Raw genomic sequence first — 14745 nt, forward strand, 5'->3', positions numbered from 1 at the left:
TTGTAGCTCAGCGGGACATCGGTGCAGCCAGCGATCAGCAGGATACCGAAGTCATCGGGGGAGTGGCAGAAGGTGAGTACAGTTTTTTCTTTTATTGCCGATAGCTGGGAAGAATTTTTAATAAAAGTTTAAAGCCACATAACCCCTTTACCTCTTATTACTGAAATCAGGTAAGGTTGGAGGCCTGATTTAGAAAATGGAGCTATAGCCACTGTAAATTCCTTTTAGTGAATGAAGTAGTACTGTGAAATATACTACATCTACTTATTCCGATATTATGGCATCTCCAAGGCCTTTGATGTACTGGGTTATGGGAATATTCACTAAGCAGTGTATTTAGGTTCTAACTGTGGAATTTTGTTAAGTGATTATTAAAATTAGTTTTCCTTCAACTTTATTTAGTTGTACATTTTTTTTAGTAATGCTGTTAATACAATATCCCACCTCTGATTTCAGGACTTGTAACACTTCTAGGTAGAATTTAAAAAGAAAACTGACGGTCAAGGTTCTTCTGTATTCCACCTTCCCACCAGGATCAGAGGGTGTAAGGGAAATCTCATCCAAAACGAATCTACATGCTTCACCCAATGTCTCCTCATTCCATTTCCTGGTTAGATAAAAGGGCTAAATTAGAATCTATGGCACAATTATCTTATGCACATGGCAGTACAGCACATGACAATGTTGCCACAAACCTTCCAATGACTGCTTCCCTTGCCTTATTTGCTTGAACTGTGCTTGTGCCAACACCACTAAAGTAGATATTCATGTCTTCAATGATATCTGAATGCTCTCGAAATAGGACTCTCATTCCTGCCACCAGTATAGCCACAGAATTAACCTTTCTCTGTGCCTGTCTAAAGGCAGACACAACCTCCCACTGTGGACAAGTGAAAATTACTTTTATTAGTCTGCATAATGTTAATAACTAAGCAGCTTCTTTGCAGACATTAAAGGGGTATTCCCATCTGGGACATTTATGCCTCAATAGGGTCAGGCAATTAAAAATGTAAAATATCTGACTCTTCTTTCCACTGCCAAAAGAGTTGGAGAGTTGACTGGCCCCCATACACTTTAGGCAGTCAGCCAAACCCACTGAAGTAAGCAGGTTCACCCAAATTTTGTCTAAGGTTTATGGGTACCTTTACATATGCCATCAGGTAACAATGCACCCCCCCCCCCCCAATGCACATTAGATGGTCATCTGAACCCGCCAAAATTGTCAGGTTCAGAGGACCCATATCCAATGTGTATGCTGAGCTGAGCTATGTTACTGTGCAATAAATACCATGTTTGGAATAAGTCCAAGGATGCCTCAAGTCTATTTGTTCCCTGAAAAAAAAAAAAAAAGGAAAATGGTGCCCCCTTTCCTAAATTGAATGCATTGACAGGAAAATTTATATCTTCCAAAAATTCTCCAAAGTCAGAGATCTTTTTTCAAATAACCTAACAATACCAGTATTAGTTTAACCAGCCCTAGATAGCAAAAGAGGGGTAGATTAAGGGTATCCTGGGCCTCTGGCCAGTAAAAGTCATTGACCTCTTATCAACTATTACAACCATAATATACTTTGATCATGGTTGCATATGAGAGACCTTCAGACATGCATTGATTAATGGTATTTTTTCCAGGGTCTGATCTTAAAAAAGGGCTATAAATGACTGTGGGGCAGTAGGCCTTCAGATATGGCCCATCCCTGGTGGTAGCTGTTTGAAAAATACAAAATGTACAGCACCTTTTGAGTAAAAGGTATAAACACAGACACAAGAACTTCTTCTGACAGGAGACAGGATGAGGATTTGAAGAAGTCATCATTGCAAATGATCTGTCGAGTTTTTCCTGGAAAATACAAATGTTATATGGTCACATGCTGCTCCATAGGATGCCATGTTATTGATGGATGAGCTGTCTGGTTGAGACAGCAAAACAAGGGATTGGAGCCTCCTTGTTATGCAGAACAGGGCATCACTAAAATAAGGCACGACCAGTAAGTTATTTATCATTCACTTTACTTCGGGTTTAATAAAAATTGTTAGGAAGTGGCCAACCGCTTTAACTGGCACTACATTTTTTTAAATAAACAACAAAAATAGAGAAACACAGCCACACATCCACCATTTGTATTTTGATCTACTTGCTTCTCAGCATAATTTCACAAATTAACAGGTTGTTAGTAAAAATTTTGATCAAAAAGTACAAGCCCACTCGCCACATTAAGGCCACCTAGTCAGAGTGGGTCCCTAACCTAACACTGGCATAGCACCGGGCGACGACCACTGCCTCCGAGACACCAAGCCCAAAGGGGGAATGACCCAGTGGCCAGGCAGCCCCACTTCTGCCCAACCAAGCCCCCGGCTCTGGGCCACACCACCCCACAGACAAAGCATCACAGACACAATGGCTGCCAGAGCACAACACCAGTGTGAAACCTACCAGGTACTCCCTACCAAAGGGCTGGGAGAATGTTAGGAGGAAACCCTTATGCAGTCTCCTAATTAAAATTACTTTTTTTTTATTGTATTAGTTTTCTTAATCCAAAAAAAAATATATATATATACATTACAATAGATAACATTTCCCCAAACCAACCCCATCATTATATAACCCTATTGAGAGAGAGTGTCAAAAAAAAAAAAAGTTAATCACAAAGCTCTTAGCTGACTAACATAACTAGATATTTCCATAACATTTCTCCAGTTTTGGGTTCCCTCTTGCCAGGGTATATTCTTATTTTTTTATGTACCCCCCCATATGCAGCCATTCCACAACCAAAGGGGTTCTATCTGTTGTAGCAACACCCCTGAGGAAGTGACGGAACGCATGGGGTCCTGGCTGTCCTGTCCTGCACATGTATCTAGATGCTCCTCTGTCCGTGGTTTGCCATTTATATTGTTTAACACTTTGTCAATTATTTTACATGCACATTGGTACTTATTATCTTGGTTTATAATGTACCTGTATTGTTCTTTAATGTGCAAACTTGAAGTAGCAGGCTGATCTTTGTTACCTTTGCAGGACAGGGTGGGTAGAGGGTTCATGGCCCCTTCCCATGTTGTGGTTTGCTCATTTTTTGAGCCTTTTAAATGATTTTAGATGTCCTTGTTGTCTAATCTTATTCTATATTTGTGTTCTGTATACAATAAAGATTTTTGCATATTTAACATTATTCATTTTGGTGTGCACTTTATGCAGTGATCTCTTTTTCTCGTTGCGCTGTAACATGTTTTTATTCATATAAAGAGAATACAGACCTGTTTAAGCTCTCTTGATCCTTTTGTCATATTTCTATAAACTTATATAACTCATACTTACATATAAGTAATCATTATATCAGTTACCTTTCGATAGGACATTAAGTGTGACATTTCCACAGGCTAGTATGGGGTTCAGATCAGAGTTAGGGTTCCTGCTGATTATGTGTCCACCTAATGACTGCAAAAAAAGCTGTGTAAATTTACTGACTGAGATAAAGTTAGATCTTGTTATTGTTAAGTAGTAGTTTAATATGTTAAAAAAAAGGTGTAATCTTGAAAAAAGAGTTAGTCAACTGCACCATTTTCCAATAGCTTTTAGGGGGCTCTGACAAACGCTGCACTATATTCAGTACTGTCGCTTTATTTATAATTCATATGTATGGTAATGGATATTTTACTAACCCATTTATTATGCAGTTTTAATGGTTAATATTTTAATTGGTTAATATTTAATTACATTCACTATATTGCAATAATTTAATATTCATAGCTTGATAATTTAGGAATACAAAATTACATACAGCCACATTTCTGATCTGTTGTCCTGCCAGGGTTTTTAGCTGTTGTAAAAGAACACGAAAAATCTTAGTCTTCTCCTCTGAGAATTGGGACACCGCTTCCACCAAAGTATCCTTCAATATGGACAGAGTACATGCAGCACCTATAGATATCCCTGAATGGGTTAAAAATATAAGGTTTGTCGTTTATCTCTGTTCTAGCAGACTTATAGAGAATTTATAATCAGAGAATGAGCTATTACTTCAAGGGGTACTCTGGTATCAGAAAATTATATTTAATAAAACTCACTTATAATATAGTGCTATTACCTCCTCTGACCAGCTCCCTGACAGGAAGTTTTGTAGTCCTTTCATATTCAGTGTGGAGTTGTCTCTAGGTCCTCAACTCCTCCTTCCTGAGATAATGCATCATCCCCTGCTTTCTCAGGAGCTCTGGCTGGACCTTGTCTCTAAGCTCTAGCCCCCTTCCGCGGGTGATGTCACCACCTCTGACAAGTCTCCCCAGCATATATTACCTCCTCTGACCAGCTCCTTCAGTTTACATCACCTCTACCTCTTCCCAGCCCACAAAGCTCTGCCATATATACATACTGTTCGTTTTCACCTGTAGGTGGAAATTCTGAAACTCGAAAATTTACCTTTGAATAGGTATATTTCTGATCAATAGGATAATAGAAGAAATTTCGGCAACTTATCTGTCTTATATCAATTCCCCCTTAGGGTACACATGCTACCCAACTGTCTTGATTTGGTTCGGACAGTCCTGATTTTGACCCGCTCCTGCAGTACCATTTTTAATATCAACTGTCACGATTTTGCTGAGGCAGTCACAGGAAATCTAAATGTCCAGGACAAAACTGGACAGTGTAGTCTGCCCCATGCTCCTCCAGGCCAGCAGCCACCACAAAAATACTACAGGAGGACGAGACACTCACTGTGACTGTGAGGAGTGAGCCCCAAGAAGATAACGGCAACTGCAAGCACAGGGGGGACCAAGGCTAGTAGGAGCAAGTTACAGGGAGGCTCCTACCTACAGGGGGTCAATTATCTAGGATGTTTGCCTAGAGAGGACAACTATCTTGGGGGGTTCTCCCTACCTGGGACGACTATCTCCAGAGGGTCTTCCTACAGGGGGAACTATCTAGGTGGGTCTACTTACTCAGGGCATCTACCTAATGGGGGAAACATGAGGAAACCTGTCTACCTAATTTTCCCTATCTTACTTATCTACCTACTCTACTGTGTGGGACACCAAGGGGGGCATTATTACTATTTGGGGAATGATAGGTCTTGGAAAAATTCTGAGCTGAAAAGGTTTTTTTCTCTCAGGTGCTGTTGAGACGAGTCATAGCTAAAAGAAATCATCATGACGGTTTGAGCTAATTGAAGAAAAAAAGAAAGTGAACAACTCTGATCAGAAAAGTTGTCACCTGTGAGTCTCCAGGTGTAACTGCACTGTAATAATTTAAAGGGGTACTCTGGTGGAAAACTTTTCTTTTTTTTTTTTTTAATCAACTGGTGCCAGAAAGTTAAACAGATTTGTAAATTACTTCTATTAAAAAAGTTTAATCCTTTCAGTACTTATTAGCTGCTGAATACTACAGAGGAAATTCTTTTCTTTTTTTTAACACAGTGCTCTCTGAATCACGAGCACAGTGTTCTCTTCTGACATCTCTGTCCATTTTAGGAACTGTCCAGAGCAGCATATGTTTGCTATGGGGATTTTCTCCTCCTCTGGACAGTTCTTAAACTGGACAGAGATGTCAGCAGAGAGCACTGTGGTCATGTCAGCAGAGAGCTCGGTGTGAACATACCCAACTGTGTGCTCACAAGCAGTGAATCTTCTGAAAATCTGTTGCAAAAAGTTTTTAGTGTTTCTGCCTCAAAACAACCATGTGTAAAATCAGTTGTCGATTTGCTGCGGAAATAAGAAGGTATACTCAGAATCAAGATGAATTGCCCTATCAAGCCATGGACTTATTTACACCCCTGTTTTCATGCTGATAGGCCACTTGAAATTATATAAATTGGGTGATATATTTTGGCTAGCCTTCCACAAGGTTCTCACAGTAAGTTCTTAAAGTAATTTTGGCAGGTTTATAGGCAAACTTGCTCGCACTTACTTTCAATAGAATTCAGATCAGGCTTTGCGTAGGCCACTCCATTACTAGTGTTGCTCGCGAATATTCGCAATTCGAATTTTATTCGCGAATATCGCATATTCGCGAATTCGCGAATATTCGCGAATATAGCGCTATATATTCGTAATTACGAATATTGTTTTTTTTTATTTTTTTTTATATATATTTTTTTTTCACAGTACACATCACAGTGATCATCCCTCTGCTTCCAGCTTATGTGGTGTAAGAAGGCTCTAATACTACTGTGTGAGACTGGTGTGCAAATTTTCGCATATGCGAAAATCTGCATATGCTAATTTTCGCATATGCGAATTTTCGCATATGTTAATTTTGTATAAACAAATTTTCGCATATGTAAATCTTCGCAAGACTATTACGAATATGCGAATATGACGAATATTCGTCCATATATTCGCGAATTCGAATATGGCCTATGCCGCTCAACACTATCCATTACCACTTTGTTGTCCTAAAGCTACTTTTCCAGAACTTATCACTTCATAGCGGAGATGGTGTCCCTTGGCTTGCAAGCCTCCCATTTTCTCCTCCAAACATAACCATGGTCAATATAGTCAAACAGTTCTATGTTTATTTATTAGTACCAGAGGATATTTCTCAAAGAAATAGAACCTTTGTCCCCCTGTGCAGCTGCAGATTGGAACCTGGCATTTTTATGATGGTTTTGGAGCTTTATTGCTTTATTGAGTGGTCTTTCAGGTTATGTTGATATAAGACAAGTTATACTATTGATATAGACAATATTTTTACCTGTTTCCCCAAGCATTTTAACCTGTTTCACAAGATCATTTGTTGTTGTTCTTGGACTTATTAGTATTTTTCACATCAAAGTCTGGTCATCTCTAGGAAACAGAACACTTCTTCTTCCTCAATGGTAGAATCACTTAGTGGTCTCATGCTATTTATACTGTATGTATGAAAAAGATTATCAAAACAAGAGAAAATCCAGCCAAGCCAGGAGATGCTTCATGAATTCACCCACACTGGTGGTGTACATGCATTGCTGGAGTTAGGAACACCCTTAGTCATGACATCATTAAAGGAGATGTCCGGTGCTCACTTTTCTTATTTTATCCGTTCCGGGCTGAAAAAGAAAAGAAAACAAATTTTCTCTTACCTGCCTAGGCTCCCCCGGTGCTTCAGTACAGGTGTTCGGTCCCCGGGCTGTATTCTTCTTACTTCCTGTTAGCCCGGTACGTCACATGGAGCTTCAACCTATCACCGGCCGCAGCGATGTCCCGCCTCGGCTAGTGATAGGCTGAAGCTCCGTGTGACGTGCCGGGCTAACAGGAAGTAAGAAGAATACAGCCCGGGGACCGAACGCCTGTACCGGAGCACCGGGGGAGCCTAGGCAGGCAAGAGAAAACTTATTTTGTTTTTTTTTTTGCAGCCCAGAACGGATACAATAAGAAAAGTGAGCACCAGACATCTCCTTTAAGATCAGTAATTTCTTGACCATGACAAAAGGGCGTTCCTAACACCAAAAATGTGTTGACGTCACCAGTGTAAGTGAATTTGTGTTCTTACATGTAGAAAATAAAACACTCTATAAAGCATTTCCTGGCTTGCTGGATTATCTCTCATGGTCTTGATCCGTGCCGGAAGGTATGTGGCCCAGCTGATTGCACGCTTTCTGTGTATAAGTGTATGAGCAAAATTACGTAATCATGGAAATTAAATGTATGGCACTAAACTCCCTAAAATATTATTTGATTGGCAAGAAGTTTGGGTTAGAGACAAACCATGGTTGCAGCTGAACAAGGAGAGAAGATTAGATGGCTGTGGTTGTGCATAAGCCAGGGAAATTACGGGGTAATGCTGCTGCACTATGAAGAGTGCGTTCTCAGTGGCTGAAAGTGCCTAGCCTCCCGGTCTGTAAAAGCTGTGTGTGTGTGTAAATGTGTGGATGGTACAGTAATGGAGGGGATGTATGTTTTGAACAAGCTGTTAGGCTAATTAGACTATTAAAATCTAGGAAAGGGGACTTACTTATTAATGCTAGTCTACTGAGCCTCTTTCTTTAGTTTAAAAAGGGTGGCCTAGAATTTTATGAAATGGCAAATCGGTTTGAAGTGGGCCCTGACATTTCCTTTCACTCCATTACAGAGCTTCAGGGCTGGTGCAAGACTTTTTGCCCCCCTAGGCGAAAGCTATTTTGCCCCCCGTTGACCCCGCCCATTGGCTTCTCCTGACACACTGCAACAAACCTCCTTCTCCTGTAATTACTCTACTACTGGGGTGACACACTGTAACAAACCTCTGTCTCATGTTATCACCTACTAATGGGATGATACACTGTAACAAACCCCCTCCTCACGTGACAGTTGTTCAGATGCTGGCTGGTCACTAACTTTCTTGCAGCAGGCAGAGCAGCGCCCCCATCAAGAGGGCATTCTAGGCTGCTGCCTAGTTTGCCTATAAGCAGAACCGGCCCTGTAGAGCTTAAGTCCAGGTAAAACTCAGATCTTGTTGCTGGATTGTAAACAGAAGTCTGTGTAATGCCGACTGTTTGAGAAATAAAATCTAGTAGTCACAGAAAGCTACTGCAGTACAAACAGCTAAACTAAAGAGGCATGCTTTGCTTTACGACTGTTTGGAGTGGGAAAGCCTGTTTGGCTAGAGCCCAGACAAATATATAAATATATATATATATATATATATATATATATATATATATATATACCAAACGTACAAATCCAACAGCACACCCAAGGTTGTCCAGTGCAAAATAGCAGAGCTTTATTAGCCCATGTTCACAGTGCAACGTTTCGACGGTATCACACCGTCAAGCATGCTTGATAAAGACCATGTGATACCGTCGAAACGTTGCACTGTGAACATGGGCCAATAAAGCTCTGCTATTTTGCACTGGACAACCTTGGGTGTGCTGTTGGATTTGTACCTTTGGAATCTGTGTACGTGTTCTGGGACTGGGACTGTGTGTATTGCCACTTGCATCCCTCTGCTTGAGGATACTTCTGCGGTTGTGCTGCCTACCCTGTGGTTTATATATATATATATATATATATATATATCTATGAACCATGCACTCAATGTATATGTACATACCATCCTTAGCGTGTTTCACAATATTTAGATCTGGAATCCTTTCAATTGAAATTATAACTGGGTGAAAAACTCCTTTGAACTTTATCTCGGGCCCTGAGGGAAACAATAAAAGCTTTTGCAATTGGGCACAGGTAAGTTGGCACAAATACACATAGAAACTCACACACACATGCAAAAACCCAACACAAAACAAAATAACAGCAATGCATATAGGTTCTATGTTTACTGTTTCTGTTAATGAATTAAAGGGGTACTCCGGTGGAAAACTTTTTTTCTAATCAGTTGGTGCAAGAAAGTTAAAGGGGTAGTCCAGTGGTGAAAAACTTATCCCCTATCCTAAGGATAGGGGATAAGTTTGAGATCGCGGGGGGTCCGACCGCTGGGGCCCCCTGTGATCTCTCTGTACGGGGCCCCGGCTCTCCACCGAGATAGCGGGTGTCGACCCCCGCACGAGGCGGCGGCCGACACGCCCCCTCAATACATCTCTATGGCAGAGCCGGAGATTGCCGAAGGCAGCGCTTCGGCTCTGCCATAGAGTTGTATTGAGGGGGCGTGTCGGCCGCCGCCTCGTGCGGAGGTCGACACGCCCCCTTCCAGCGGGCTGTCGGGGCTCCGTACAGGAGATCGCAGGGGGCCCCAGCGGTCGGACCCCCCGCGATCTGCAACTTATCCCCTATCCTTAGGATAGGGGATAAGTTGCTCACCACTGAATCACCACTGGACTACTCCTTTAAACAGATTTGTAAATTACTTCTATATAAAAATCTTAATCCTTCCAGTACTTATCAGCTGCTGAATACTACAGAGGAAGTCGTATAGTTCTTTTCTGTCTAACCACAGTGCTCTTTGCTGACACCTATGTCTGTGTCAGGAAGTGTCCATAGCAGGAGAGGTTTGCTATGGGGATTTATTCCTGCTCTGGACAGTTCCTGACATAGACAGAGGTGTCAGCAGAGAGCACTGTTGTCAGACAGAAAAGAACAACTCAACTTCAGCAGCTGATAAGTACTGGTAGGATTAAGATTTTTTAACATAAGTCATTTACAAATCTGTTTAACTTTCTGGCATCAGTTAATTAAAAAAAAAATTGTTTTCCACCGAAGCACCCATTTAAAGGGGTTATCCAGGAAAAAACTTTTTTATATATGTATATACAGTATGGGGGAGATTTATCAAAACCTGTCCAGAGGAAAAGTTGCCTAGTTTCCCATAGCAACCAATCAGATCCCTTCTTTCATTCTTAACAAGACCTCTGCAAAATGAAAGAAGTGATCTGATTGGTTGCTATGGGCAACTGGGCAACTTTTCCTCCGGACAGGTTTTGATTGTGGCACATTAGTATATGTGAGGGGAGAAACTTTTCAAGATGGTGGTGACCATGGCGGCCATTTTGAAGTTGGCCATTTTGAATCCAACTTTTGTTTTTTCAATAGGAAAAGGGTCATGTGACACATCAAACATATTGGTAATTTCACAAGAAAAACAATGATGTGCTTGGTTTAAACGTAACTTTATTCTTTCATGAGCTATGTACAAGTTTCTGACCACTTATAAAATGTGTTTAATGTGCTGCCCATTGTGTTGGATTGTCAATCCAACCCTCTTCTCCCACTCTTCACACACTGATAGCAACACCGCAGGAGAAATGCTAGCACAGGCTTCCAGTATCCGTATACACTGCTATATACTACTATATACACCGCAGGAGAAATGCTAGCACAGGCTTCCAGTATCCGTAGTTTCAGGTGCTGCACATCTCGTATCTTCACAGCATAGACAATTGCCTTCAGATGACCCCAAAGATAAAAGTCTAAGGGGGTCAGATCAGGAGACCTTGGGGGCCATTCAACTGGCCCAAGACGACCAATCCACTTTCCAGGAAACTGTTCATCTAGGAATGCTCGGACCTGACACCCATAATGTGGTGGTGCACCATCTGGAAAAACTCAGGGAACGTGCCAGGTCCGAGCATTCCTAGATGAACAGTTTCCTGGAAAGTGGATTGGTCATCATGGGCCAGTTGAATGGCCCCCAAGGTCTCCTGATCTGACCCCCTTTAGACTTTTATCTTTGTGGTCATCTGAAGGCAATTGTCTATGCTGTGAAGATACGAGATGTGCAGCACTTGAAACTACAGATACTGGAAGCCTGTGCTAGCATTTCTCCTGCGGTGTTGCTATCAGTGTGTGGAGAGTGGGAGAAGAGGGTTGGATTGACAATCCAACACAATGGGCAGCACTTTGAACACATTTTATAAGTGGTCAGAAACTTGTACATAACTCATGAAAGAATAAAGTTACATTTAAACCAAGCACATCCTTGTTTTTCTTGTGAAATTCCCAATAAGTTTGATGTGTCACATGACCCTCTTCCTATTGAAAAAACAAATGTTAGATACAAAGTGGCCAACTTCAAAATGGCCCCATGGTCACCACCCATGAAAAGTTTCTCCCCTCACATATACTAGTGTGCCACAAACAGGGAGTTAATATCACCAACCATTCCCATTTTATTAAGGTGTTTCCATATAAATGGCCCACCCTGTATATCAACTGGCTCCAGAAAGTTAAACAGATTTGAAATTACTTCTATTAAAAAACCTTAATCCTTTCAATATGTATGAGCTGCTGAAGTTGAGTTGTTCTTTACTGTCTAAGTGCTCTCTGATGACACCTGTCTCGGGAACTGTCCAGAGTAGAAGCAAATCCCCATAGCAAAACTCTTCTACTCTGTACAGTTCCTGAGACAAGCAGAGATGTCAGCAGAGAGCACTGTTGCCAGACAGACAAGAACAACTCAACTTCAGCAGCTGATAATTATTGGAAGGATTAAGATTTTTTAATAGAACTAATTTACAAATCTGTTAAACTTTCTGGAGCCAGTTGATATATATATATATATATATATATATATATATATATATATATATATATATATATATTGTGGCAGTGTGGCAAGGAAAGGGTGTATTTCCCTTGCTATCTCTGCAGAATTCTCCACCTGTGGCATGATTAATGAGGTATCAGGAAGGGAAAGTGTGTTTAAAAGGAAAAGAAACAGAATAGTTGGGGCTCTCCCTGGGTAACAGCATGTCGCTGTAGGGGGAGACACACGGACCCTGTTGAGGGAACACACAGCGAACTGTGAGCGGTCCAAGAAGTGAAGAAGTGGTGTGAACTGTGAGTAACAGGTTGCAGGGGCACATGTTTTATGCTGGCTGAGGGTAGCTCACCAGATAGTAGTCAGGGCATGCTGATATGTGTAGTCAGTGACCAGACGGTCTAGGACTTTGGTTTGTTCCTGAGTTATGTTTTGTTTTACCTGCAACCTGTCTAAATAAAGCTGGCAAGGTGCCAGGCGTGCATGAATAACCGTTGTCTGCGGGTTTATTGAGTGGAAACTTGTCCCGTGGCAGTGTCCAGGATGATCCCGGAGCTAATCCCCAAGGAGGAATCCTTACAATTGGTGTTGGATGCGGGCAAACACGTTGCTAGGAGCAACCAGTGGTAGAGTTGCAGTGAAGTTGTTGCCAAGAGAAAATAATCGTACATGTTGCAAGTGGGAACTCTTTTTCTCAGAGAGCAGACAGTGGGACGAGCCCAGCTGTGGCGTACAAGAGCAGGACTGAGCCTGTGGTGAAGTTGTTGCTAAGGGCAACAGATCGCATCAAGCGAGTGGGCGCTCTTTCTCAAGTAAGGAGACAGGTGGACGGGCCACCTGCAGAGTGCAGATTACATTTGAGACTGTGTATAAAGGCGTTGCTAGGGGCAACGGAAAATTTTGTTGGCAAGCGGTTGACATTTCGGCAGAGGACTGTGCTGTGTTTGCAAGGTTTGAAGTGTTGCAAGATGGATGTCCTGATAAGTGCTTTGTTGCAGACGGCTGCAGCGCAAGAGGAAGCAACCTTTGCAGAGTTTGAAAAGATTGCTACGCATGAGGCATGGCCCAAGACAGACTGGGGAAACTTGGTGTTTGGATTCATTGGAGGAGATGCCCAAAAAGTTCATTGTGAACTGGATCCAAAGATCTTACGGGACTATGAGAAAGTCAAGACAGAGATCCTGACTAAAGTGGGAGTAAGCCAAGCTGCAAGACTACAGTGTGCACTGCAGCCTAACAGTGATGCTGAGTTTAAAGTTGCAGAGCTACTTAAAGAGCAAGGGGAGCGATGTTCTGCAGCAGAGAAGCTGGTGAGAGGTGTCCAGCGCCAGCCCTTAACCAAGTGGACGGCAAGAGATTCTGGTAAGACTGTTCCAGGGGTTATGGGGGCCATGTTTAGAGACTATGAGACTGTGCATAAGAATGATGGGACTGTGCATAAAAATGGTGGTGTTTCCCTAGTTGACTGTGTGAACAGTGTTCAAGGTGGTACCAACCTATGTCCAGTTGCAAAATCATGTGAGGGTGGGGAACCTCTCATGAAGACTGATGAGACTGTTCACACTGTGCAGATCGGATTGAAAAAATCTGGTGAACAGAAAATGTTAAATGCAGGACTGGGAGAAAATGTAACAAAACACACTTTGCCTGAGTTAGGTCCTAGTGCTATGAACTGTCCTGTAAATTTTGAACATGTGCAATCTGATAATGTTTTTGTTGAAAAACTTATGTTGTGTTCAGATGTAAAGAGAACTGCTGCCACCTCTGACAGGACAAAAGAAAACCTGTGTGAGCTGGCAATAGAAGGTAAAAAGATGACAGTTTTGTTAGACCCTAGATGTGTAATAAGTCTGGTAAAGTCCAGCAGGAGAAAGCCAGACCCCGCTATAATGTCTATGCAGGCTGGTATTTGGGGTTATAAAACGGTTAATGTCTGTATTTCTACTCCCTATGGTACTATAGGTCACAAGGTTGCAATAGAGCCCTCCTTGGAGTATGATGTAGGACCGGGGACGGATTTTCAATTTTTTTCAGCAATTATGGGAAGACTGTCAGGTGACTAGAGCAGGTACACCTGATAGGCCCACAACACTTGACTTGCACCACACACTAGTGGAGAGTTACTCAGCAGAGGCTGAGGACGGGGAGTGTCAGCAGTTACTAGATGTAGGTCAGATAGGGGTCTGCCAGACTGCTGGGGGAGCTGAAGACCAGACTGGGAGTCAAGTCCAAGAGGATCCAGCGACTCAAGTGACAAGTGTGCCTCTGACTGAAACAGAATCTTCAGTGAAACCAGAAACGGATCAGGTACAGGAACATGGGTTCCATCCGCCAGCTGAAGATGAGCGCAAGGTGGGGCTAGAGTTGTGCTGTCACCTGGAAGAAGTGAATGAGACTGGAAAAGAGGAAGCTATGCTGAACATTGTGAATAAAGATGAGCCAAAAGGGGAGTTGAAATTGCGCGGTCATCTGGAAGAGGTGACTGGAAAAGAAGCTACAGAGATGTCTGTGGATAATGCAGAAGTACTGAAGAGAGTACATGTGGAGGTGGGTGCTGCGCTTACTGTCACAGACAGTCCTGAGTGAAGGAGATGTGACGTCTGGACCAGAGATGGATCATGACCAGGAAGGTCGAACCACTGGACCAGATGTTGTTGCAGACCCAGGAGTCCTAGACCTTTCTGCTGGGCAGCAGAGAGACAGTGTTGAAGTGAAAGAGAAGTCTGCCAGTGAGCAGAGAGACAGTCCAGAGAGACTGTCCAGGAACTACCCTGAAGCCCAAGTGGCCAAGACCCTTGAAAAGGGGGAGACTACTCCTAAAGTTGGAGAAGAGTCTGAACAAGTTGGCTTGAAGGAAGAGACAG

At 42.3% G+C, this 14745-nt stretch overlaps 1 protein-coding gene across 9 annotated transcripts in view; it reads right to left on the reverse strand.

Annotated features, from left to right (window-relative positions):
• LOC130285070 (aldehyde oxidase-like) overlaps nucleotides 1-14745 on the reverse strand; it is a 147906-nt gene that overhangs the window by 67666 nt on the left and 65495 nt on the right. For all 9 annotated transcript variants that reach the window (XM_056536220.1, XM_056536217.1, XM_056536221.1 and 6 more), the window contains 6 exons: nucleotides 9002-9094; nucleotides 3777-3928; nucleotides 3340-3433; nucleotides 1737-1840; nucleotides 696-880; nucleotides 445-607 (listed from right to left, as the gene is read on the reverse strand). In XM_056536220.1, the coding sequence (XP_056392195.1) occupies nucleotides 445-607; nucleotides 696-880; nucleotides 1737-1840; nucleotides 3340-3433; nucleotides 3777-3928; nucleotides 9002-9094 (791 nt within the window). The remainder of the gene's footprint in view (nucleotides 1-444; nucleotides 608-695; nucleotides 881-1736; nucleotides 1841-3339; nucleotides 3434-3776; nucleotides 3929-9001; nucleotides 9095-14745) is intronic.

The sequence above is a fragment of the Hyla sarda genome, chromosome 8 (genome assembly GCF_029499605.1).
Source record: "Hyla sarda isolate aHylSar1 chromosome 8, aHylSar1.hap1, whole genome shotgun sequence".
Taxonomy (NCBI): Eukaryota; Metazoa; Chordata; class Amphibia; order Anura; family Hylidae; genus Hyla; species Hyla sarda.